At 36.6% G+C, this 23,328-nt stretch overlaps 1 protein-coding gene across 2 annotated transcripts in view; it reads right to left on the bottom strand.

The window, feature by feature from the left end:
• col9a2.L (collagen, type IX, alpha 2 L homeolog) overlaps nucleotides 1–23,328 on the bottom strand; it is a 49,856-nt gene that overhangs the window by 4,338 nt on the left and 22,190 nt on the right. For both annotated transcript variants that reach the window (XM_018245292.2, NM_001095843.1), the window contains 22 exon segments: nucleotides 22,399–22,446; nucleotides 19,790–19,846; nucleotides 19,487–19,540; nucleotides 17,907–17,960; nucleotides 17,272–17,325; nucleotides 14,339–14,392; nucleotides 13,962–14,015; nucleotides 10,623–10,676; nucleotides 10,434–10,487; nucleotides 10,202–10,255; nucleotides 10,044–10,088; nucleotides 9,779–9,832; nucleotides 9,599–9,652; nucleotides 9,185–9,238; nucleotides 8,101–8,172; nucleotides 6,690–6,725; nucleotides 6,312–6,356; nucleotides 6,065–6,097; nucleotides 5,524–5,670; nucleotides 4,356–4,410; nucleotides 3,698–3,886; nucleotides 234–311 (listed from right to left, as the gene is read on the bottom strand). In XM_018245292.2, the coding sequence (XP_018100781.1) occupies nucleotides 234–311; nucleotides 3,698–3,886; nucleotides 4,356–4,410; nucleotides 5,524–5,670; nucleotides 6,065–6,097; nucleotides 6,312–6,356; nucleotides 6,690–6,725; nucleotides 8,101–8,172; nucleotides 9,185–9,238; nucleotides 9,599–9,652; nucleotides 9,779–9,832; nucleotides 10,044–10,088; nucleotides 10,202–10,255; nucleotides 10,434–10,487; nucleotides 10,623–10,676; nucleotides 13,962–14,015; nucleotides 14,339–14,392; nucleotides 17,272–17,325; nucleotides 17,907–17,960; nucleotides 19,487–19,540; nucleotides 19,790–19,846; nucleotides 22,399–22,446 (1,399 nt within the window).

Raw genomic sequence — 23,328 nt, 5'->3', positions numbered from 1 at the left:
TAACCCATTCCCTGGATCTGTCAAAGGAAAAAGTTTACCCTAGATTAAAAGCTAACATGCATAATAGTTTGCCATCTATATTTTGATATGGGGCCACTGGTTCAAGTCCAAACCATTTTTTTACTAAATATCATGTATAATAAATTATTTGCACTGGGAGTCTGCTGCCCTTGAATAACCCCTTTATCATGTTATCTTTTTATTAGTTAAGAAAAGTTCAAAGAAAATCTTACCTGGAATTCCAGGAGGTCCAGGTAAACCTTGGTGCCCACGTCCTGTCTCTCCTCGGTCACCTTTTTCTCCTCTCTTGCCTACAATGAGAGAGGAATGTTACTGACCTTGATCTTGGAGTAACATTATACATTAACAATATGTAGGCAAAATAAGCTTCAATTAATAAATATATATATATATCTTCATAGGGATCATTCATGTCTGCAAGTGCAATAAGAAAAGTGCAATTTTGAGCAGAATTCAGGCACAATGTTGCAGGCATTTTGTTGTAATTCAGACACACCATCCACAGAAGTCCATTTGGATTGAGTGCGTGGAAATTTGCTGGACTGCAGCTGCTCTTACGGTCTTAAATTACCCCTCATGTCTTGAGGTGCTTAGGAAAAAGTATAAACAAATGGCTACTACCAGCATTAGTAGTATTTAATAGTATGTTATTGCAATGCCTTGGATTCCAGTTTGGAAATTATGAACTCTAATTCTGTAATAAATGACCCTGGTGGTCTAGTGGGAGGAGGTCTGCAGGGACTGCCGCTCCTCTAAAAGTCTGGTTCCTTAGGGCGCGCGGCTTCCTTATTTATTGGCGCATGCACACTGGCTTGTTGACTCCAGTGCGCAGTGGCGTGAAAAGTATTTAAGAGACATTTTGGATTTTTGCATTGCCCGTTATAGGAGCTTTCCTCGTGAGTTTCCTGGTGCCTCTGTGCTGTATAGCTTCTGTGATCTGATTTCTGTTGTGACCCCTGCCTGTTTTTGGACGATTCTGACTTTTGTATCCTGACCCTGCCTGGTAACTGACTCTTCTATTCCGTATCCCTCCTGATTGATCTTCTGGTTTGACCCGTGCCTGTCTGATTCTGCTTGTACTCTGCCTGCCCCGACCCAGCCTGATTTGACTTTGCTTTCTGTCTACGCCTTGTACTGCGACCTTCTGCCCAAAAGGCTTCTGCTTTACCGTCGTGCCCCTTTGCTTGTTCAGAACCCTTCGCTTGGCACCTCTCTGGCGGCATCTGATTAGCCGAGGGCTCCTTCTGAGGTGAAAGGCGGCTGTGAAAGGCGGAAGCAAGAGCCGAGAACAGGGTGCTTAGCATTGGTTCTGAATTTAGGGTGCCGACCGTGACAAATTCCTTTTGTGGAGATTGCATTTAAAAGACCTGTAATGCTTTAAAGTAATTTATGCATTTGTAAAAAATGCCCTACTTTATTTGGGACAGGTTTTTATTCTGTAGTTCTGTAGAGAACCATGAAGACATGTTTATCTTCCCATGTAAGGTCAGTGCCACACAGGACAGGTGAATTTACCAGACCAGAAATGAAGAAAATTGTGCCCCTTTAGTGCTCACTCACCAAACACTTGTGTCATTGCTGCGCTTTGTACCTTGTGGTGGATTCAAAATGTAGCTCAAGGTGCACAGTTCATGTTGGCTGTCCTTAGTGCTTACAATTTAATAATATTAGTAGTGGAGACAGGCTGCCTCTGTTCTTTCACCAACTTATTAACTAGCACCATTGGAACTACGTATATGCTATGTAAATATGGGTCCTACCCTAAAGCTGACCCCCATGGCTACAAAAGCAGCTTATTGATATAAACTGTATCAGTGCTTCTCAAGCAAATACACAATTTTTTTCCAGTGCATGGTAAGGCTATGGTCAGACCAGGTGGTTTCACGGCTTGCAGATAAAAGCAGCCTGACCTACTGATGCTAAAGACTGCATTTTATCCTTATGTGTCTGCACCCGGACCAACAACATGCCTGCAGATGCAGAAACAACACAGAGTGGAGGTGTGTGGTCAAGCAGTTTCTAGGCCTGTGCTAATCCTCAGGCTAAAAAACAGCCTGGTCTAAACAGAGCCTTACATCACTATATATTTAGTGGAATGCAAAGAACCTTTCCATTTTTTTGTGATACTGGTTCTCTAGTCTGGGTATTAGAGCTTTTGTGAGATATGTTCAAAATGTAAGTACTAAATGGGCATGTGGTTTACCTTGAAATATATATTAGATGGATGAATAAAAATATGTAACCCTTTTATTTGCTATGGTGTGAAGGGCTTAACGTGAATCACAGTTTAACAGAGGACAATATAATGAGAGACATACTAGTTGCTCACTGTAAATGATGTTGACTATGTATATACAGAACATATGTGTGGCTATGAGGCTGCAGTATGGAACCTGTGAATTTGTGAGATTTGCACATACACTATTTTAGAGGTCCCCATGCTTAAATATTTATAATAACTGACTAGAATATATCTGCAGTGATCTCTTTATATTACATTTTAATCGTGGCAATAAATATATAATTCTAATAGCGTAGCGATAAAATACTTGTTTGATGTTTGTAGTTGTATAATAATATTTGATCATCTAAAGCAGTGTACAACTTGAAAAATGCACCTGATTTTAAGCACCAAAGCCTTTCATGCAGCGGTGTGGTTTATTTGATTACTGGGGGTTTTTTTTCAACACAGCTTCATAAATATCTCCTTAATATGTTATAGATGGTCCTATTCTAAACAGCATTTATATTTTTAATGGATATAGAATTATTAGCCTTGCAATTATGCCTTATTCCAGCATGCACTTTAAAAGTTCTGGTGGTTCCTGGGGTCACTGACCCTGGTAATCAAAAGCAGATTGGCTGTGAGGCTACACTTGTTATTGTTATTACTGTGGTATTGCTTATCTTTCTGTTTTTTCTGTTACTGTTTCCTCCACCTAATTATCTTTCTGACTTCCAATTTACTGCTTGGTTCTCATGGTAATTATGTGTTAGCAACCAGAAAGCAGCCTTTGTACAATAATGCTTTATCTGAACTTACCCCTCTAATAAGTCTGTTTGGGTCTAAAGAAAAAAGCATAACTACAAAGTCCACATTTTGTACCTGAATGTGCCAAATGGTGTAGCCAATTAGAGACAACACAACACACCTAGAGACACATTAATCAAAGGTCGACTTTTGAATTCATGTGAGTTTTTTAAAACTACCATAAATTCGAAATTCAACCAAGCAAAATTCATTAATAAAATCAAATTTTCTCAGCTCGGATGAATTGAATCGACCCGAAAACTCGAATCGAAATTCGATTCAAATTAGAAAAAACAAATTTAATAAACTTGTCGAATGTCCGAAAGGCTGCAAACGTCACCAAATTGCTCCCTAAACCTCTCCCATTCACTTATACAGTAATTCAGCAGGTTTTAGGTGACGAATAGTCGAATTCGAGCTCTTAAAGGGCCAGAGTATGATAAATCTAGAAATTCGAATTTGAATTAAAACTCGAATGGAGTTTAGATAATTCACAATTCGAATTGAGAGTTTTGACCAGAAACAAAATTGGAAATCGAATTTTCACTTCGACCCTTAATAAATCTGCCCCCTAGATTTTAGGAGTACTTCATTTAGGTGACTATAATATCATTATAGCAGCATTCTCCTCAAGCTTACACTTACCTTTGGGCCCAGTGTTTCCAACTTGACCCATTACACCCACAATGCCTGGAATACCACGTGGACCAACGTGTCCATGTGGACCTTGTTCTCCTGGTGGTCCGGGTGGGCCAGGTGGTCCAGGGGGTCCCATGACACCAGCTCCACCAATGGCTGCACGCTTAGCACTGACAGCAACAGCTGCAAGATTTTCTGTGAGGCCAAAATGGAGCTTGAGTTAAGCAAGTGTTGGAGCTATAGCACTGAAGATGCTCAAGGCAGTGTTTACTAATTAAATCAAATCTAAAACTATCCAAACTAATGCAACTTAATCTGTAAAATACAGCTATATGCTGTTAAAAAATCACTGCACTGTATTACAAACACAACATATCTTGGATTTTTTCAATACCTATTACTATGGAATAAAATAATCACAGCTCTGTGCATCTTCCTGAAGAAGTATTCTATACACAGCAATGCATTACATAACTGACTACACCTCACTACTCCCAGAAATGCAGCTGGTCAGTCTTTTGCCGCAATCTAATGTTATTCATGACTTCAGTAGTTAATGTGTTTCTTCATACTGCACAATGTTATCTTCTCCATATTACCCAGCAGGCAATTCATGCCTGAATAAGCACAATATCCCACTGCTTTATTATTCATTATATCTTACCTTGCAACATTTTCATAACCACTTCGACAATGTGCTGGTCACTAGGATCCCGACCCTGAAGATGGAAAAAGTGTTCACAAGCAAAGGATCAGTGGTAAAATGATACTTGTGGGCCCTAGAGCATAACTATACTTATGTATATTCCATGGAATAACCACTCCCAACCACACACACACAAAAACATACTGATCCCCTTAAGTGTCTTAGCTTTGCTCTTTGAGAAGATGGCACTATAGGGATATTAAAAAAAATATATGCTTTGTATGGCTTCCACTGTAAAACAAGGAAACTCCCAAACTGTATCTGAGTTACAAGTCATTGCTTGGTAAACTTGAACAATTATTTCAATACACTTTCACTGGTATGTATAAAGATCACAGATTCCTCACTGCCTTGCAATAACCTTATAAATTATGGTAGGGGCTATATTATCTTTTATAATCTACAAGAGCAATTAAGGGCACACTGAGAGAACAAAACTGATAGAATAACCGATATAGGTATAAGAGCAGCAACAATATACTGTATATTGTCAATGGGAAACCATATGCATTGCTTTGCATTTCCAAAGTGGCCCAAAGTTTCCTTGCAACTTGTATGTTTTTCCACCAGCAATGTACATTATACAATGTACATTATAGTCATTGTTGAGTGGGCTGTTGGGGTACTGGTTGGGCCTCTATGTACTTGAAATTGATTAATGGGAAAAAGTATATTGCTATACTGTATATAACAAACATCTATTCTTATGTAACCTTAAGGGTGAAGACACACAGAGCTTCTTGTAGCAGCTACTTGTTGTGACTACAAAATGCTGAAAAAATACCCTGCCATAGACACTACTGAGAATTGCCTCTGCTAAAACACATGAAATGGCTTAGCAAAGCCAATTATCCCTATTGTCTATTTTGTAGCCATCACAAGTAGCTGCTACTAGTAGCTCTTTGCGTCTTTCCCCATACATAATAATTATCTGAATGAAAAGCATGAAACAGGAGGGTGATTTAGACAAGCTGTTTGTTGACAATGTCTTCAGATCTACTGATCACCAGCTAAAGGTCTACTGGTAGATCTACTTTTTGGGCACCCTTGCCTTAAAGTAACAATGCCCATGTGGAGGTTAGGTATCAACTTCACTGTACTCTCTTATCTAAAAATAGAGACTTACCGGCACTCCTTGACTTCCTGGCATCCCAGGAACACCTCTCTCTCCATTGTGTCCTCTTCTCCCTGGTGAACCAGGAAGGCCTTGTATTCCAGGCATACCTGGATCTCCAGTTGGTCCAGTGTAACCCAGTTCTCCAGGCACACCTTGCTAGGGGTAGATATAGAGAAGGTTAAAGCTGCAGTGTTTTTTAATTAGTGGAGAAAAGGGTTACTGCATATTTATTTTAAAACAATATCATGATAACAAATACTACATCTTATTGCAAAACCTAAACCTAGCCCTAATAACACAGAGAAACTGATCAGCCAGACACCCAATGCATGATTTTAGTATCCTTTCCTGACTTGTTCTCAGCTACGTTTGAACCTGTAACCTGGTACTGCAGCCTTCTGCCTTTACCTCAATCCTGCATTGGCTTTCTTTGTATTAAAGTCTGCCTATTCTATGTTTAAACTCCAGTTTCTTCCTGATATTATTTTGTATTTGTAAACCTACATAAAGGATCAATAAATAAGTGTACAATCAATAGTAATAAGCTTACCTGTCCCTTTGGTCCTGGTTCCCCAGATTCACCCTAAACATAAAAAGGAAAAACTTTGTTTTAGTTAGTGCTTCCATTTAAAAAACAGAGGAGCATAGGGACACAAAAAATTGTACCACTTTCCAGTTAAATAGATATTATTTTAAAAAATATTTCAGGTACACATTTCCCACAATGCACTCATTTTTTTAGTAGCATGTTTGCATGAAGTGTAAAAAGTATTTCCCATAATTCATAATCTTCTCACCTTCTCTCCCTTGTCACCGGCCAATCCTTCAACTCCTGGATCTCCCTATAATAAAGCATTTGATTATAAGACGAATATACAGTGGTATAATGTGGTAGCCCCATTTTACAAGTACATGCACATCTTTATAGCTGGATAAAGTATGTACTTACATCTGGTGTGTACTTACATCTGGCAGTATGTTATTTTATATTCTTCACTTCTGTGGTGTACCTAACTCCAAGATGCAAAGCTTTGTTCCAGCCAGAGTAACCCATATCAACCCATCGACAGGTACCATTTATGGGTTTGCTGTTGCCGTGGGTTACTAGAACTGGAGAAATCTTTGCATCTTTCATTACAAATCACCGCAGTGCTAACAAGATGCAGTATACTTACCACGTCTCCTTTTCCTCCAACTTTGCCAGGGAAACCCTAAAAACATCAGAGAAAACATTTAGTTGATTGGCAGTTCACAATCTTGTTTATTGGTAGATAAGTGAATTAAACAGGTTAGTGTTGTTCATTGTAACCCTCTTCTACCTTGATGCAAGAGGTATATTTATATAATGGCAGCCACTCAGTGGCAACCCTACTAGTATCAGGGTGCATATGAATTTTATTTCCCAAAAATGTATGGATGTAATGAATGCATCCTCTGCACTCAATGCACCAGCCAGGTTGAGGGTGACAGTTCTGCAATATTTGGAAGGCTGTAAGTTCCTCTACCTACAAATAAAGCACTATTCAAACAATGTGATGCATGTAGGGATAGTTAACTTTTATCATGATGTAGAGAGTGATATTCTGAGACAATTTCCAATTGGTTTTCATTTTTTTGCATTTGTGGTTTTTTAGTTGTTTTGTGTTTTATTTAGCAGCATTCCAGTTTGCAATTTTCTGGTTGCTAGGGACCAAATTATCCTAGAAACCATGCACTGATGTAAATAAGAGACTGGAATGTGAATAGGAGAGGCTAAGCATAGAAAGATGAGCAATAAAAAGTAGCAAATTTGTCGCCTTATAGAGCATTTGTTTTACAGATGGGATCAATGACCCTCATTTTAAAGCTGGAAAGAGTCAGAAGAAAAGGGGAAATAATGAAAAAACAATAAAAAAAATAAATTGTGAAAACCAATTGGATATATGCTTAGAATTAGCCATTCTATAGCATACTAAAAGTTAACTTAAAGGTAAAACACCCCTTTAACATCTGCTCCAGTCAAAAACATGCTAGAGGAAGTGATTCTGCCTCATCCACATGATGTCTGGGAGCATGGGTGTAACAACTTTTCTGCATTGTAATGCTTGCCATTTCTTTTAAAAAAAACATCAGCTCTCGTATTTTATTAATTTCTGCTTATGTCACTGGTTATTTAGCAACATATTTCTTCAGTGAATAGGAGAAGTGAACTGATTCACAATAAACAGAACATTTTCAGAACACACCATCCTACACTGAATACAGCAACATGATGCTGGCCTGAATGGCTTGGATTGGCTCAAACACTTCAATATCACAACCCTTTGAAACTAAACTGGATAATATCAGAGATGTTGACTTTACACACTGGTGCTCAGACATGGTCTTCAAACCAATCCTAAATAGGAAAATTGTATGCATACTCAAATACAGGTGAGCTGTACAAGTCTGGGAGTTCTAGCACAATATGTGTATAGCAGGTCAAGTTTATTATTTTTGTCTTTGTGGGGACAGGAATGGAAACTTTCTTCTACAGTTCAAAAATATTTCTACATGAGAAACTAATTATCAAGGATTACATTCATTTAAAGAAGTCTCTGTTCTTACCTTGCTTCCTTTTACTCCGGGAAGCCCCTGAGGGCCTGGGATACCTGGAGGGCCCTGTTCACCCTTTGTACCCTGGAAAATAAAAACTAAATTATTTATTCTATGTTTTTTTTTAGAGTAAATGAAAGTCAGACAAAGCTCAAATGTTGCACTACTACCCGAGAACAGGAAAAATTTCCCTCCCTTCCCCTAATTATCTTATACAAATTAGGATTCGGTTCCACCGGGCAGAAGGATTCAGTGCATCCCTAATATATATATATATATATATATATATATATATATATATATATATATATATATATATATATATATATATATATATATATATATATATATATATATATATATATATATATATATATATATATAATGAAAATGTTCTTAAACTCTTAGAGAGCAGAGCTGGTTTTAAGGTGCATTGATGATACTTTTAACTACAAATTATAGATTATCCTTATCCAACACTTATCATAGCACAGAAGAGCATCAAAATATACTGAGTCTTTAGAGGAATTTCCCAGGCATGTAGCTACTTTCTGGTCAGACCAAAAATTCAAAAATATTACATACCTAAGCAAAACAATTCAACACATTGGGGAGTGGATTACCACTAGATTTTTAATGTGAAATCTTAAGAATATTCTAAAATCATGACAGTTCCTCTGGTTCAAAGTGTGTGCTTTTTTTACCCATTGAGTCTACTTTAACTCTTGGTACTGGACCAAATATTATCATACTCCAAATTTTGTCATAACTACATTTATTCTCTAATGTTACAATTCAGACTTTATGACTTCCAGGCATCAGCCAAATGTATCTTGGTAAATCTGGGCCTATATGTATAAGTAAGAGTCAGTCTGTGTACTCCATATATTATGTACTGTGCACATACAAGATATACGAAATTAACCTCAATTTGCATCTATGCATATAGCTTGTGTTCAGCTACATTCCCATTTACCTACACAAGTGACTAAAGTCACTAAAGTAATTATTTAGATTCATAAACTGTTAATACATGCACACACAGTATGGATCAAACAATGAAGATATTTGCACACAAAGTAGACAGTTTACTTACAACTTTCCCTTGAAGTCCAACTGGTCCAACTGGTCCTCTCTCACCACGATCTCCCTGCAAGTAGCATACTTTTAGTATCATTAACTACATCTTCAAGGATACAAAAAGTCAAAAACACTTAAAAGCATGCCCCAAATAAACTGTAATTTAGATCCTGTCACAAGAGTATTTATCTAATATGAACAGGTGATACAGCAATTTAAGGGGGACAGCTCAAGAATGTTAGAGTATTATTTTTTAATAATTAATAATATTTTCATTAAAAAATAAGCTTTGGTAGCATAGCTTTACAACAGAGATCTGAGATACAGTATAGTGGTACCTGACAGCAACAGCAATGCCCAGTATATAGTCAGAGGAACCAAGAGCCTAAGGCCTACAGATAAATCAGTTGTGCTTTTAACAGTCATTTACCTTGGCGCCTGCAATACCTCGGGGGCCAACTTCTCCAGGGGGTCCTCTCTCTCCCTGAAACACAGAATAGACTTTTCCCAATTAGAAAAAGTTTAAAAACATCCCACAACAGAGTTAGACTTTAAAATATGGGAAAGAAAGCGATATTGCAAAATAGTTAAAAAACAGGATATTACTAACCTGCTTTCCAGGTGAACCTGTAAATCCTGGTTCTCCTCGAGAGCCTGGCTCACCCTACAGGAAAGTTACCCAAAGATTAAAACATTCTTGTGATAATATTTATTGCATATTCAGGTCAGTACAGCCTATTATGTTGCATTCCACTACAGATGATCTCTGGTGGCAAAATATGATTAACTCGTCTTTTATTCTTCTATGGGTTGACAAACAATTTTGTGGACGGAGACAGTTTTCATTGCAAAACAATACATTGTAGTAAACATACCTTTTCACCAACAGCACCTTTAGTTCCAGGTTGGCCAGGCAAACCCTTAAAAAGTAGAAAATATATTGATGATCAATATTTAATCGTGCAAGAACTATAATTACATTTTCAAGGTATTAAAAGGGTTTGCCAGATGCAGAGACAAATAAAATACTTACAGCTAATCCTTGGTGACCGGGACCACCAGGTGTTCCATTTTGGCCAGGACTACCCTAATGTCAGAAAGAAGATGCAAAATGACAAACATTTCACAGAACTTTAAACTATGGAAATATTTAGAAAATCAACAGCTACAACAAGATGGTATTATGATGCAGATTTAAAGAAGGAGAGTCCAAAAGGTGATGACAGACTAAGACCCTAAAAATGACATTGCATAGAGTCAGTTACCTTCAGTCCAGCAAGGCCTGGGGTACCATCTTTGCCATCAATTCCAGGAAGGCCCTGCAGACAAATTCACAGGTTCACAGTTCATTTTATTTTGCATTTAATTATACATACCCTAGCTCTACTTTCCACTTTCAGTCATATTCATCCAGTTATGAAATAGTTTCATTTAAACACATCTGGGAAACTTACATTGTTGCCTTTTGGTCCAATGGCTCCAATCTGTCCAATGACTCCACGAGCTCCCTAAAATATAGATGGCGTATTTATTGAGGGAAAGGAGATGTGGGTTAATGATTCATATACAGTATAAATATATATTAATATAATATATATTAATATATATATAAATATATCTTAATTTATGGCTCTTGAATTACATTCATATAACTTCCATCATCCTTTTGAAAGCAAGCAAAACTACACCAGACTCCTATGATCTTGAATGATAGTCCCACAGGGACACTGGGATACAGGTAGGAGATTTTGCGTATTATACATAATGCACTGGATCTCTAAAGCTGAATTTTTTTATATAGACAACCCCAAGAAAGATATGAGTACATAGTTTAATTTATTTTGTAGTTTTGACTAGATGCTACTTTTGCAGAGCTCAGACTAAATTACGCAACATTTTTAAATACATAGTAGACAGTGAAAGATAAGCATTGACGTGACACATGATATTACATATTTACATATAAGTATGGTACTAGCACCTAATTTTTTTGTAAAATCTATTTGTAACATACAGTAGGTTTAAATCGAATGCTGGCAATTAGAAATATGTTATTTATATATACATTTATAACTGTGATGCCCACACAACAGCATTATGAATGACATTGTAGCCTTTCACATAATTTGGTCCCCATGGACATGGAATCTTAATGTCCTTTTATAGACCTTTTATAGACCAGGGATCAGCTAAAAGACCTTGAACTGGCACAACAGAAAGTGGAGAGACTGTTACTGTAACTTGCTCTGGGACTGAAGAGACCCCCAAGGGCACAAATAATAAGAGCTTTTACCATTGGTTAAAAGAAATGTAACAGGATAGAGCCAAGTCTCAAGTTAACATGCAGTGATAAAGGGTTAGCTAATGGGTAGAATTAAGAAATTTGTGGTGACTGGAGACATAGGAGTTTATAGGGCATGAGGAGGATTATCTCCACCTAACTTTTCAACACTGATTATGAACCTCTAGCTAATGTCCCCGGTTGGTGGACACTTTATGATAAATCAGTTATTTGGTTGTAAAATGATTTGGTTTGCTTATAACAAAAATATAAGGTTGTTAAAAAAGAGCAGCCACTCTGCACAGCTGCACTAAATACGTTACTAGTACATCACCAAGTGTTTCTTACTGAGAGACACAGAAAGCAATGACTTGTAGAATGTGGAGTGAGGACAAACATAATTTTAGCAACTGTAAATAGGAAAACATATGGGATGATTCAATAATCAAATATTTTACAGACAAAGAAATGCCAGCTAAAAATGGCAGATCATGAAAGTGGCTTCATAATAAGACACAAAATACTGTGGCATATTTAAATTTGGTGGTTAACAGCTTTTTTCTTAATATTTGTTGGGTTTATTAATTGTATTCAGCTGTATAAAGCCATGACTTTTTTATAGTCTTGTTATTTCACTCTTTTAATCTTAGCAGGACATCTAGTGATCAGAAATGGCTTTGCAGAGTCCTAGAGGATTCTCGATGTGCGGAAGAATTAATGTCTAAAAGGGTTCCCAGATTAAAAACCACACAAGCACATTTGCCACTGCATCCTTTAGTTGTAAAGAAAATATGCTTGGCAATGTCAGTAATAATCAGTGCTAACATTGTTGTTGCAGAATGGGTTTTCATTATATGAGACAAATTGTTTCTGCCACAGCAGGTGCCACACAGTGGGAAAAGTTCCCCTAGAGAAAAATACTGGTAAAAGGAGCAAATTAAGGTTACAGTGTACGAATCAGTTTGATGATCAGAGTAAAGTAACAAAAATAAGCAGGGCAGCCAGGGGGCTATATGTAAGGGCAGGATTTCTCACATAAAGCCTCATATGAAGTAGGTCATATCAAATCATATATAAAATAATTCAAAATCTTAAAAACGAAATAGAAGTTGTAAAAGTTAATTATTTGGGGCCTGCTTTTATGTCCTCATAAAACTTTTATAACTGCAGGTATGGGACCTTTTATACAGAATGCTTCATACCTTAGGTGTCCTAGAAGATCATGTAAACATTAAATAAAACCAATAGGTTGGTTTTGCTTCCAATAAGGATTACTTATATCTTAGTCTGGATCAAGTACAAGGTACTGTTTTATTATCACAGAGAAAATGTCAAAAATGTTGATTACTTGGCTAAAATGGGGGTCTATGGGAGCCATCGTGTAATTCTGGATAATGGGTTTCTGGATAAAGGGTCCTATTTACTTTTTGAAAGGCTTGTAATATTTTTTCATTTGACCTACTGATAAAAGGACACAAAATGAGGACACAAAAAAGTCTCTGTTGCTTGTGCCTTACATTTATATGGCAGACTGATTATTATATACACAAACCTAAGCGATAAGCGATAATCAATAAGAACATTTAACTAAGCAGGCATTGACCCAAACTACATAATTTGTGATGCAAATATAACAGGTTTATAGCAGTGTCGGACTGGGACACCAGGGGCCAATCCAAAAAATTTTACACCAGGGGCCCACTCAATACTATTATTCTTCCTCTCCTCAGTCCTCACTCAGCCTCTATAGTCTCTTTTCTTTACACACTATAATACTATAATCGATTATTCCATCAATTTAGCCTTTTTGTTCTCATAGAAATAGGGAATGGCCATGAAATAGGCCAAATGTTTAGCAGCATGAGGGCCCACTGACACCTGGGCCCACCGCGAGTTTTACTGGTATCCTGGTGGGCCAGTCCAACACTGGTTTATAGCATACCAAAGAAGGAAAGCTTGGATTATATTGTGATAAAGTGTATCATCCTTTAGGGTAGCTGTAAATGGGATGTAGAAACTTATTGGGTGTGTACTATACTCACTTTCAAATAGCTGATATCATATTATGTGCAATATTGCTTGACATGAGAAATGTGTAGCCTCTGATTGTTCACTCTTCTTTCTCACTATTCTCTACACACTATACATATTTTAAAATAAAATGCGGATGTCCCATTTAGTCACTAGATTCTTAATTGCAATTGTTCTATGGGTTCCCTTTCAAATACTAAATAATGGTAGCTGCACCTAAACCCAGTTAAATGCATATGTAGGCATCTAGTAAACTCAATCTTTATATGTAGGCATCTAGTATAATCAATCTTTATAGTGAGTGGGTATTAGGAATTAGGTTTAGCAGCTTCAGTGACTTAACAACTTACATGAGATACACTGCATCCATCAAAATGCTGAAACCAATGGGTTTTTCATACACTTTTACAGGATCATGATATACTTTCAGTTACACACTATAAGCACTGGGCACAAGTTCATATGTGTTAAATATACTGACCCGGTCTCCTTTTTCACCTGGAGGTCCAGGAGGCCCTTTAGGACCCTCTTCACCCTGAAAAAAGATATAAAGAGTTGAGAGGTGAAATGTTAAGCAGGTTTATCCTCATTAGTCCATACTTATAAGCACCAAAACTTTAGTATACCTGTCTAATTAAAGCTAAACTAGTGGGGACACATTAATGAGGATTCAGGAATCTGTATGTGAAACCTACAATTGTAACACAGAAATAACACTGCCCCTTGTCTTTTTCTATAGTGCATCTGTGTCACAGGCTTTAAAAGCCTTTTAGAATCTATAAGGTAATATAATACAGGTCTTAGAGATAAAGTAGTTCAAATCTACTCTTATTATAGTTAAATTTAACCTATACTTACCGGCTTTCCTGCGGCTCCAACTGATCCAATCATTCCTTTGTATCCAACAGGGCCCTAAGAAATGAATAGAGAAAGAGTAACACACTGTAAAATAATATTAATAAATGATATTTTTTCTACAAGATTTATGTTCCTACAGTGTGGAAATGAGAGATGCTCTATGGTTCCTATTATTTTAAAGAATCAGTTGAATGTTGTGTCAGCTCAAAGTTAGCAATATAAATATGCTTGGAGGTTGGTAATGAAACCCAATTATTTGGCACCAGATTATCAAAAGGCTATTTTGGCTAAAGAGGAAGCATCGCACACCTGATTTTACAGATTTAAACTGTACTTCATCCTATCCCTGCAGCTGTTCCCATGGTGAGCTCTAACACCCCTCCACAAGCTTTGGCTGAAGGGGAGCACCAAAACTGTAAAACATTAAGCTGATTTATCAACAGAATGTACACTCCACCCCCCATGCATTTGACTTTCCTTGTTCAGGTACAGGTTTGGGACCTGTTATCCAGATTTCTTGGGACCTGGGTTTTTCCACATAATGGATCTCTTCATAATTTGCATCTCCATACCTTCTAAATCTAAACATTAATTAAACCCAAATAGGCTGGTTTTGCTTTCAATAAGGATCAATTATATCTTAGTTTGTTCAAGGTTCAAGGTACTGTCTTTTTATTACAGAGAAAAAAGCAAATCATTTTTAAAAATGTGGATTATTTGTATAATATGAAGTCTATGGGAGATGGGCTTTCTGCATTTTGGAGCTTTCTGGATAACAGGTTTCCGGATAATGGATCCCATTCCTGTATTGCATTTGGGTGCATCACCTACCGAATTTTTCTCTCCACCTTCAAAATTTTTTTTACACCACCCTATATTTCTAGTAGTATATTTTGTGTCTGTATTCATGTTAGTTTCAGCGATGGGTGCACCAATGAAATGTGGCCCCATTTAAATGAAATGTTGCATTGTTCTCTTGCTATGTAAGGAAAAAAATACTATAGTCCAGAAAGCATAGTGCTACTTCCATCCAGCGCCTACTGTTTTCATTGGGGATCAATACAAGTGTAACATTTTGGGGACCGTGTGCCATACTAGACAATATTATTATTTCTTTGTCAAGCAATGACTGTTTCCATGACAGCTGTACCTACTAAAATGTCTGCTCTGACTGCCATTGAAATACCAAAGCAAGCGTATCTCTCAGATCATTTGTATTATTAAATACCTGAGTTCTATAGAATATCTTAAGCTGAATAAAATGATTTTTTTCTGAAAGATATTCAAATCATGTTACAGCCCTTTAGCATCTGGCACATACAGTGCTTTACAATGGCATTTTTCTTAATTTTTCTTTTAATATAAGTTTTATTTAGAATATTTTCCAGCTTACATGGACAGCAACTATGTGCCAATGAAATGCAGAACTTAAAATAACTGGTATAGAGCATTATAGTTCAAGCTGCTTCTGTTTTTTTCATTCCCTCTCTGGTGCTCTAGTGTGCAAGAGGATATACAATGGGTGCTGTCATATACAGGTTCATTTACAGTGGGTGTGCAAGCTGCAAACAACTTGTGCATTATATGTGCTCCTGCCTTGCACATGATGAACTACACGTCAGGTATGGGTACATCTGGGGACACCCCATATAAAGCTATAGTATGCAGTGCTTGGAGGTACTCTTTTGTTGTTTACCTAAAAATTAACTTTTTTTTCCTTCAAATTTGCACATTGCACCCCCATTGTAAATGACACCAGACATAAGGAAGCACAGTATTTAAAATCTGCCCAAAGCAGGTGTTAAATTGGTTCGAAAAACACCTTAATTTCAGTTGCGTTGTCTTCAGATTGTTCACCAGAAATAAATACTTTTTTTCAATTTCTTTTAAAGTTTTAACTTTTACTTTTCCAGAGTTTAATTTTATTCTCAGGTGTTTCAGTCAGGCAGCTCAGTGATCCAGGTGCAGATACTGAACTGTTACAATTTAGTACATTTAGTTGATACATTTCTCATCTGTGGCATATTAGCAACTATTGTATCAGTTATAACAGATACCTTTAATGAAACTCAGAATCAGGGATTCTTCTTAGCAGGTCCAGTCCAATGTATCAACTAATGTATCAAGTAGTAATAATTTAGAACAGTTTGCAGAGTTGGTGACCCCTCCCCAAACTGCTTAAGAAAGGCATTATAAGCATGTGAAAGATTCAACTTTAGACTTCAATGTTAGAAAAATGGTCACAAAAACAAAATAGAGAGTATGTCTTTATTTCTGGTGATCTGAAAAACTGAACTGAAAAAAATGTTGGAAGGTAAACAACCCCTCTGGTATACAGCTCCCTTGCGCAATACAGGTTAGGAATTGCTCTGCCGTGGTTACAAGTCCCATTACATAAATATAAATATACAAGGTACTCAAATAAGTGAGATATATTAAAATATAAATAAATATATTTTTAAATTTTAACACCTGCTAAATTGTTATTGACATTATGGGTACTGAGGCACAGTTAGTACTCTGTGAATATTCATTATTCATATTGTCCCAAAAGCATGCATAGTATTTTTCATTTCAATCTATAGAAACTGCACCCTCTTTACTTGGGTAATTCTGCACTTAAAGAGCCCAATTTCTGGTTGGCCATCCCAGGTAACTTCCAGGGCGCAGATAGGTTCTCACCATGTCTCATGACACTCCAACAAGTAGTATAGGGCCAATAAGTCATATTATATTATGCCATTATATTGTGGCAAACAGATTTTCATGATTAATGATGATTCAGCCAGGTAAATTTACAATGCCCTATCTGTTGGATGGCTGCAAATGCTAAGAATTTCAGTTTGAACTCAGTTTTAGCTGCTGAGGTGGAAAGTGACTCTCATAAAACTTTATGAAATACCGTTACAATACTTCTAATGCCATTTACTTACAGTTTCACCCTTAGGTCCTTCCAATCCTGGGAAGCCACGGATTCCTTGAGGGCCCTGTATGGTAGAAGAGAGCAAATTTACATTCTGCAACCTCTGAAATTGCCATTTTCCCAAAGTCACCTGAGACTGGCTAATAAATATTCATAAACTTGCTTTCAAAATTGCATTATCAGGATCATTTTTTAAATAAATATAGTATTTCAGTGATCATTTAGAATTATTGTCTGAAATTTGAATCGCATGCAAAACCAGCTCTTTCTGTGTCTTTTAACACGTTTTCTATCATAAGTTATCAGGGTCATTTTTATGTATGTGAGGTTCTGTTGCTTGAAATTAAGAATCTAAATGGAAACAGGGTAGCAGTGAAACATACAGTAAGGTTTCCTCTAGTGACATCCAGTTTACTACAGGAGACTTACCAGCTAAAAATAACATATTTGTGGTTTATCAACTTTAATATGAGAAATAAAAATGGGACATCATTAGTATCTAATGCTATAAAATGTTACACACTCTGTGCAAAGCAGGAAGTCTACTGATAACTGCAGAGTTCACAATAAATGTTTATACGTAAATATAATGAGGATTTTTGTGTGGATTTATCTGTGTATTATGTGGATTTATCTGTACTTTACCGGTGGTCCTGGAATTCCTTGCTCTCCAGAAATCCCAACATCTCCCTTTTGACCCTGAAGACAAGGAATACAAAACACAGCTTAATGAGCTTGTTGTTCACTTATTTTTTACTAATTGAAAACTGCAAATAATAAATGAGACTAAATTCATAATTACTATTTTTAATAAAGTATTGCCACTTCTGAAATATCAGGGGCTTAGCACAGGCAAAGCAATAAAGAACAGTTGGCTTTAGGGTGTATATTATACTGAAAATAATTATGGATGCACTGAATTTACTATTTTGGATTCCGCAGAACCCCTGAATCCTTCGCGAAAGATTCAGCCAAATACCGAAACTAATCCGAATCCAAATTTGCATATGCAAATTAGGCGTGGAAAGGGGAAACATTTTTTACTTCCTTGTTTTGTGACAAAAAGTCACGCAAATTCCCTCTCTGCCCCTAATTTGCATATGCAAATTAAGATTCGGATTCGGTTCTGCCAGGCAGAAGGATTCGACCGAATCCGAATCCTGCCGAAAAAGGCCGAATCTTGGCCGAATCCCGAATTCGGTGCATCCCTAAAAATAATTCAGTTATTTAGGTTTGCAGTTGATCACCTTTAGCAGTGTAGTTGATCTGGAGCTCAGACATCCATTTTCTATCTTGATATAAAATGTATCACCCAATATATATCATTATCCACAAAATCATAAGCATTCTTGTGGCATTCAGTCATATCAGAGGCCATATATTTAACATGCAGAGAAAACCTGGCACTGGGAAAAGGTTCTGGTCCAGTATTATAGCATATGTTTTATCCGGTGACATAAATCATTATTACTGGACCCCACAGCAAAAATAATTTGAGGGGCCCCCAAACTCTCCGGAGCTTGTCCTGTTTTACCAATATATATTAAAATTACTCATTAATTAGGGCCTCATGGGGGCCCCTATACCTCATGGCCCCCCCAGCAGCCACAGGGTCTGCTTCCTCTGTAGTTACGCCCCTGGTTTCATCCTACCGAAACATTCTTTATTACTTAAAATGTTTTAACATTTTATACTTTCAAAAAGCAATTGAAAATATTTTCATATCTCTGGTCAAATGTCAGTTTGCACAACGATGTTAATATAATCCAAAAGCACTGTCTTAAAGAGACAATTATGGGAAAACAATCAAAAATTAAGAATACAGGCAGTCCCAGGGTTACGTACGAGATAGGGTCTGTAGGTTTGTTCTTAAGTAGAATTTGTATGTAAGTTGAAACATATACTGTACATTACTTATTAAATGCAACAAGACAGATGTTTGTCTTAACATAGTATTTATTTTTACCTTTTTGTGCTCTGCAGTAGACAACACATGTCAGAGGGGATTGGGAAAGGTGGTTTATTAAAGCTAAATTCTAATAAAGGCCAAGCAAACCACAGTAAGTTACTGTAATAGCCTCTGTTTGTAAGTATTAGTTGTATGTAAGTCGGGTGTATGTAACTCAAGGACTCCCTGTATAATGAAACCCCATTTTATAACACATGATGTCACATGATGTATCAGCTGATAGTTGTGTAAATTCAGCATCCCATATTATTCCTACCGTGGTCCCCTGTACTCCTGATTCTCCCAAAGGACCTGGACGACCCTTATGTCCCTGGAATCAAAAATAAATTTATTAGAAACATCTCTTAATTATTTGATTTTATTGTTCTTTTTCCTTACTTTTCTTACACTGGATGGCAAAAAGTAGGAGCCACAAAGAAAATTCCACTACACCAGCAATTATTTTAGCAAAGGCAAAGCTTTTCCTGTTTTACTGAAACAAATCTTTAAATATTGTTTATAAAAAATCTTTAATATGATCAATATGAATGTGTTGTATTCGAATACTAGCCAGGCTCACCTTCACCCCCTGTAATCCTTGTGGTCCTTTAGGTCCTGCTGGGCAATTTGTTGGACACTAAAGCACAAAGAGAAATAGTAAGAGTAGATTATTATGGATTATTAGCATAGAGAACAATATTTTACTCTACTTAAAACTGAACAGCCTGCTAAACAAATATAAAATTCAGCCCTTAAAGATACCATTGGGTGCATTTCTGCCTGAGGCAAGGCTATTACTGTGCCTCATTGCAGAAGTACTCCTGATAGGATATGTGCATATATTTGTAAATAAAGATAAATTAAATAAAGAAAGCACTTTGCCTCATAGCAGAACTCCTTATATGTTTAATGTATATACTGTATCTGTTAAGACAGATAGATTCAATAATAATAATAATTATAATAATAATACACCCCATACTGTGAAAGGATATTAGAAGTCACCAAACAATTCCGTCACCATATACTATTCCCCACACACTGATTGCCTTCAAGGGACTCTGATATGGGTATATTAGAACCAGTGTTCGCAGGTCAAAAAGTTATAGTAAAAATATCAGTCATGATAAATTCTCACAATTGATGCCTATGGGAGAAGTTTCCTTGATCTTTTTTTATGGGACAAATTGCCAGCATAATAGTAAATGGCAGGAAAATGTACATTATAGTTGTCACATGTAAAAAAAGAAACTGCAAAAGAAATGAAAAAGATAGAAGTGTTTTACAGATCTTTGATTGATCTGCCCTATACTGTGTAGAATTGTCCCAAAAGTGTACTTAGAGGCTTTATGGTTGGATATTTGCTTGTGTCAAGCCAGAATGTCCATTTATTCACTATAAATGGTGAATAATTGTAATGCTTGTACATTAATCTTGACTGTAAAATTAAAACTTGCATAGGGTATAACCAACCAACTTACTTGGCTGCACTTTCCATTTTACAAGCTCTAAAATATGGTTACAATAATATATCTATACATATAAATATATCTTTAAAGAGCTTTTTCTCTAACTTTTGCCTTTTTTTCTTTCCCTTTTATACTCATCTCAACCATTTCTTTTTCTATCTTCCTTTCTTCCTTCAGCTCTTCACTTCTCTCTCCTTCACCTTCTCTCTTTTCTTTCGTGTTTTCTTCCCCTTTCTCTTGTTTCTCCCATCTCCCCTTTTTCATAGCTTTGTCCTTCTCTTCCCTTCTCTTCCCTTTACTTTTCTCTCCATTTTACTGCTCTTTTGTGATTTTTTTGGTCTTTTTTGTGCTTTTAACTTCTTTCTGCTCAGTATCTTTAAGTGCTTTCTTACCATTTTATCTCTGCTTTCACTTTCTTACAGTGTCATCTTTTTGGGACCTTGCTTTCTTATTGTCTCACTTCAATATTTTAAACTATTAACTAATATATAACCCTATACCTGGCCAAACACTGTAACATTTTCTAAATGGAGATGTGCAATCATTTGACTCAATGATTGGATCATTGGCCTGGGAAAACCCATCAGGACAGGCAGACCATTTGGATGGCCCCATATATGCACCAATAAGCTGCTAATTTGATTTGAAGGGGGCCAAGTTTTTATTTTATTTTATGACCACCTCTACTGGATTGGAGGTAGGAGTGGGGGAAGAAGCAACATGTAGGCATAGCTACCTCACAGTGGGGAGAAGGAGTGGGCAGAATGATTATTGTGGATGATAATTGGATAGGCATGGCTACCAGGCCCACAGCAAATGTTGCAGCATCTTTTTTTTAGCAGTAAGTTGGAAATTGCTAGCTACATGTATATGTGTGTGGTGTGTCTGTAATTGGAATTTTGAGTTGGTGGAAGAATTCTAACTGTGCAGAGGCGTAAATCTGAGGAGTATAAATTTCGATTTATTTAATGTGCTGATGAGCTTTTGTTGGGGAGCTAAAGCAAATAACACTTGTTGTCTCCCAGTTCCAGCATTGTGTCCCTGTTTAGCTGGCTCTCCTAGTAAGCTCTATCACCAGCTGATTAAAACCAAAATGGTCGATGAATTACACATGTGAATCTTAATAAAAATGCAAAAACATATGTGAGGGCTCAAACAACTGAACAAAGCATTGTTAATAAGAAAATATGTCTGAGTTGTATCCATAAAACCTGATACGATACAGGCCCAAAGTAAAAATAAAAATGGAATTGTCCTAGACTAGTGATTGGGAAGAAGATCCTCTGTGCTCTGGTAGGCCTGTCTGACCCTCTATGATATGCACAAGGGGTTATATAAAATTTAGCAGACCTAACTTTATATTGAGTTGATGTAACAAGAAAGGCTGATGTATTTTACATTAGAAAATTACTGCATGTCTTGTAATTACCTTTTTGGTAGTTTCCAAAAACCATCACATATTTTTGGTGATGCTGCTTGCTAGATTTGACCTCAGTTTCCACCTTACAGCTTTGGCCTTCCAAATTATCAGCTGATTAATTATTTTAATTACTGCAAATAGGATTCTAATGTGTAGGACTGCAATCAGCATAAATAAAACACAGCCTTTTGTAAAAGGTTATTAGAGGAGCTGGCCCCGAAAATCCACTGTGCTTGTGGGCCAGATCTGCTCTGGTTTAGAGTTAATTAGTGCCTGTGTAATGCTGTGCAGTGTACTCACCAGGAAATCTGCGCTGCCTTCCAAGCCCTGGATGTTTCCTGAAGGTCCCTGAAATTCAAATTAAAAATTAGACCTTGCACAGCATCCCAATTACTGACTTTGCTGGAAGAATCCCTTGCTGTGCTCACTAAGCATCTTATTACTTCTCTCCGCTCTGTGCTCAACAATAAATTCCCCTAATTACAAAGCATCAGCATTTACTGCTAATTCTAGGATTTAGGAACTATGCAGATGCAGTGTTACAGAGCATTGCAGGGTTTACAGCAGAGAATATAGAGAGGGGGAGATATCACAGAAACTGAAATTACATTACAGTAATGCTAAAAGTTCTCTCTCATGAATATTTATATATTTATATATATATATATATATATATATATATATATATTACATATTTAGCAACAAAAAACGCACTCGAGGACTTGTCAAGTGGAAAAATTAAATTGCTGTTATTTTTTCAACGTTTCGGCAACATCACTTGGGCCGTCTTCAGGAAGTGATGGAAGATTCTTTTTCCTGCTAAAAAGTCTTAATTTAGGTAGTTTTTCCCCTTTTCCCACTTTACTAAACTAGTAAGTTCTGAGGATATAAAATGACTGTGTATATCTAATTATTGGTTTGCAGATAGAAGTAGTAGAGTCAAATTAATCATTATGTAAGCTGGGGCACCATTGTTGCAAAATGAAGATGTTTTTTTAAACAGACAGAATTGGGAATGTACAGTGTCCATGTTTGGAAATTCTCCTGTGTCAGGATCAGACGTCAATCATCACTCACTAATTGGTTACCAGATCAAAAAAAATACAGGGCCAAATATAATGATAGCATTGATAACATTTAATATAAAACAAAAAAATTGTGGCCAATACAGCATAAGAAAGCTTTTTTTTAATCACAATAGAACCCCCATTTTATATTTTTCAGGGGACC

The sequence above is a fragment of the Xenopus laevis genome, chromosome 2L (assembly GCF_017654675.1).
Source record: "Xenopus laevis strain J_2021 chromosome 2L, Xenopus_laevis_v10.1, whole genome shotgun sequence".
Taxonomy (NCBI): Eukaryota; Metazoa; Chordata; class Amphibia; order Anura; family Pipidae; genus Xenopus; species Xenopus laevis.
Note: the sequence above shows the minus strand (reverse complement) of the source record. Positions and strands in the feature narration are given on the sequence as shown.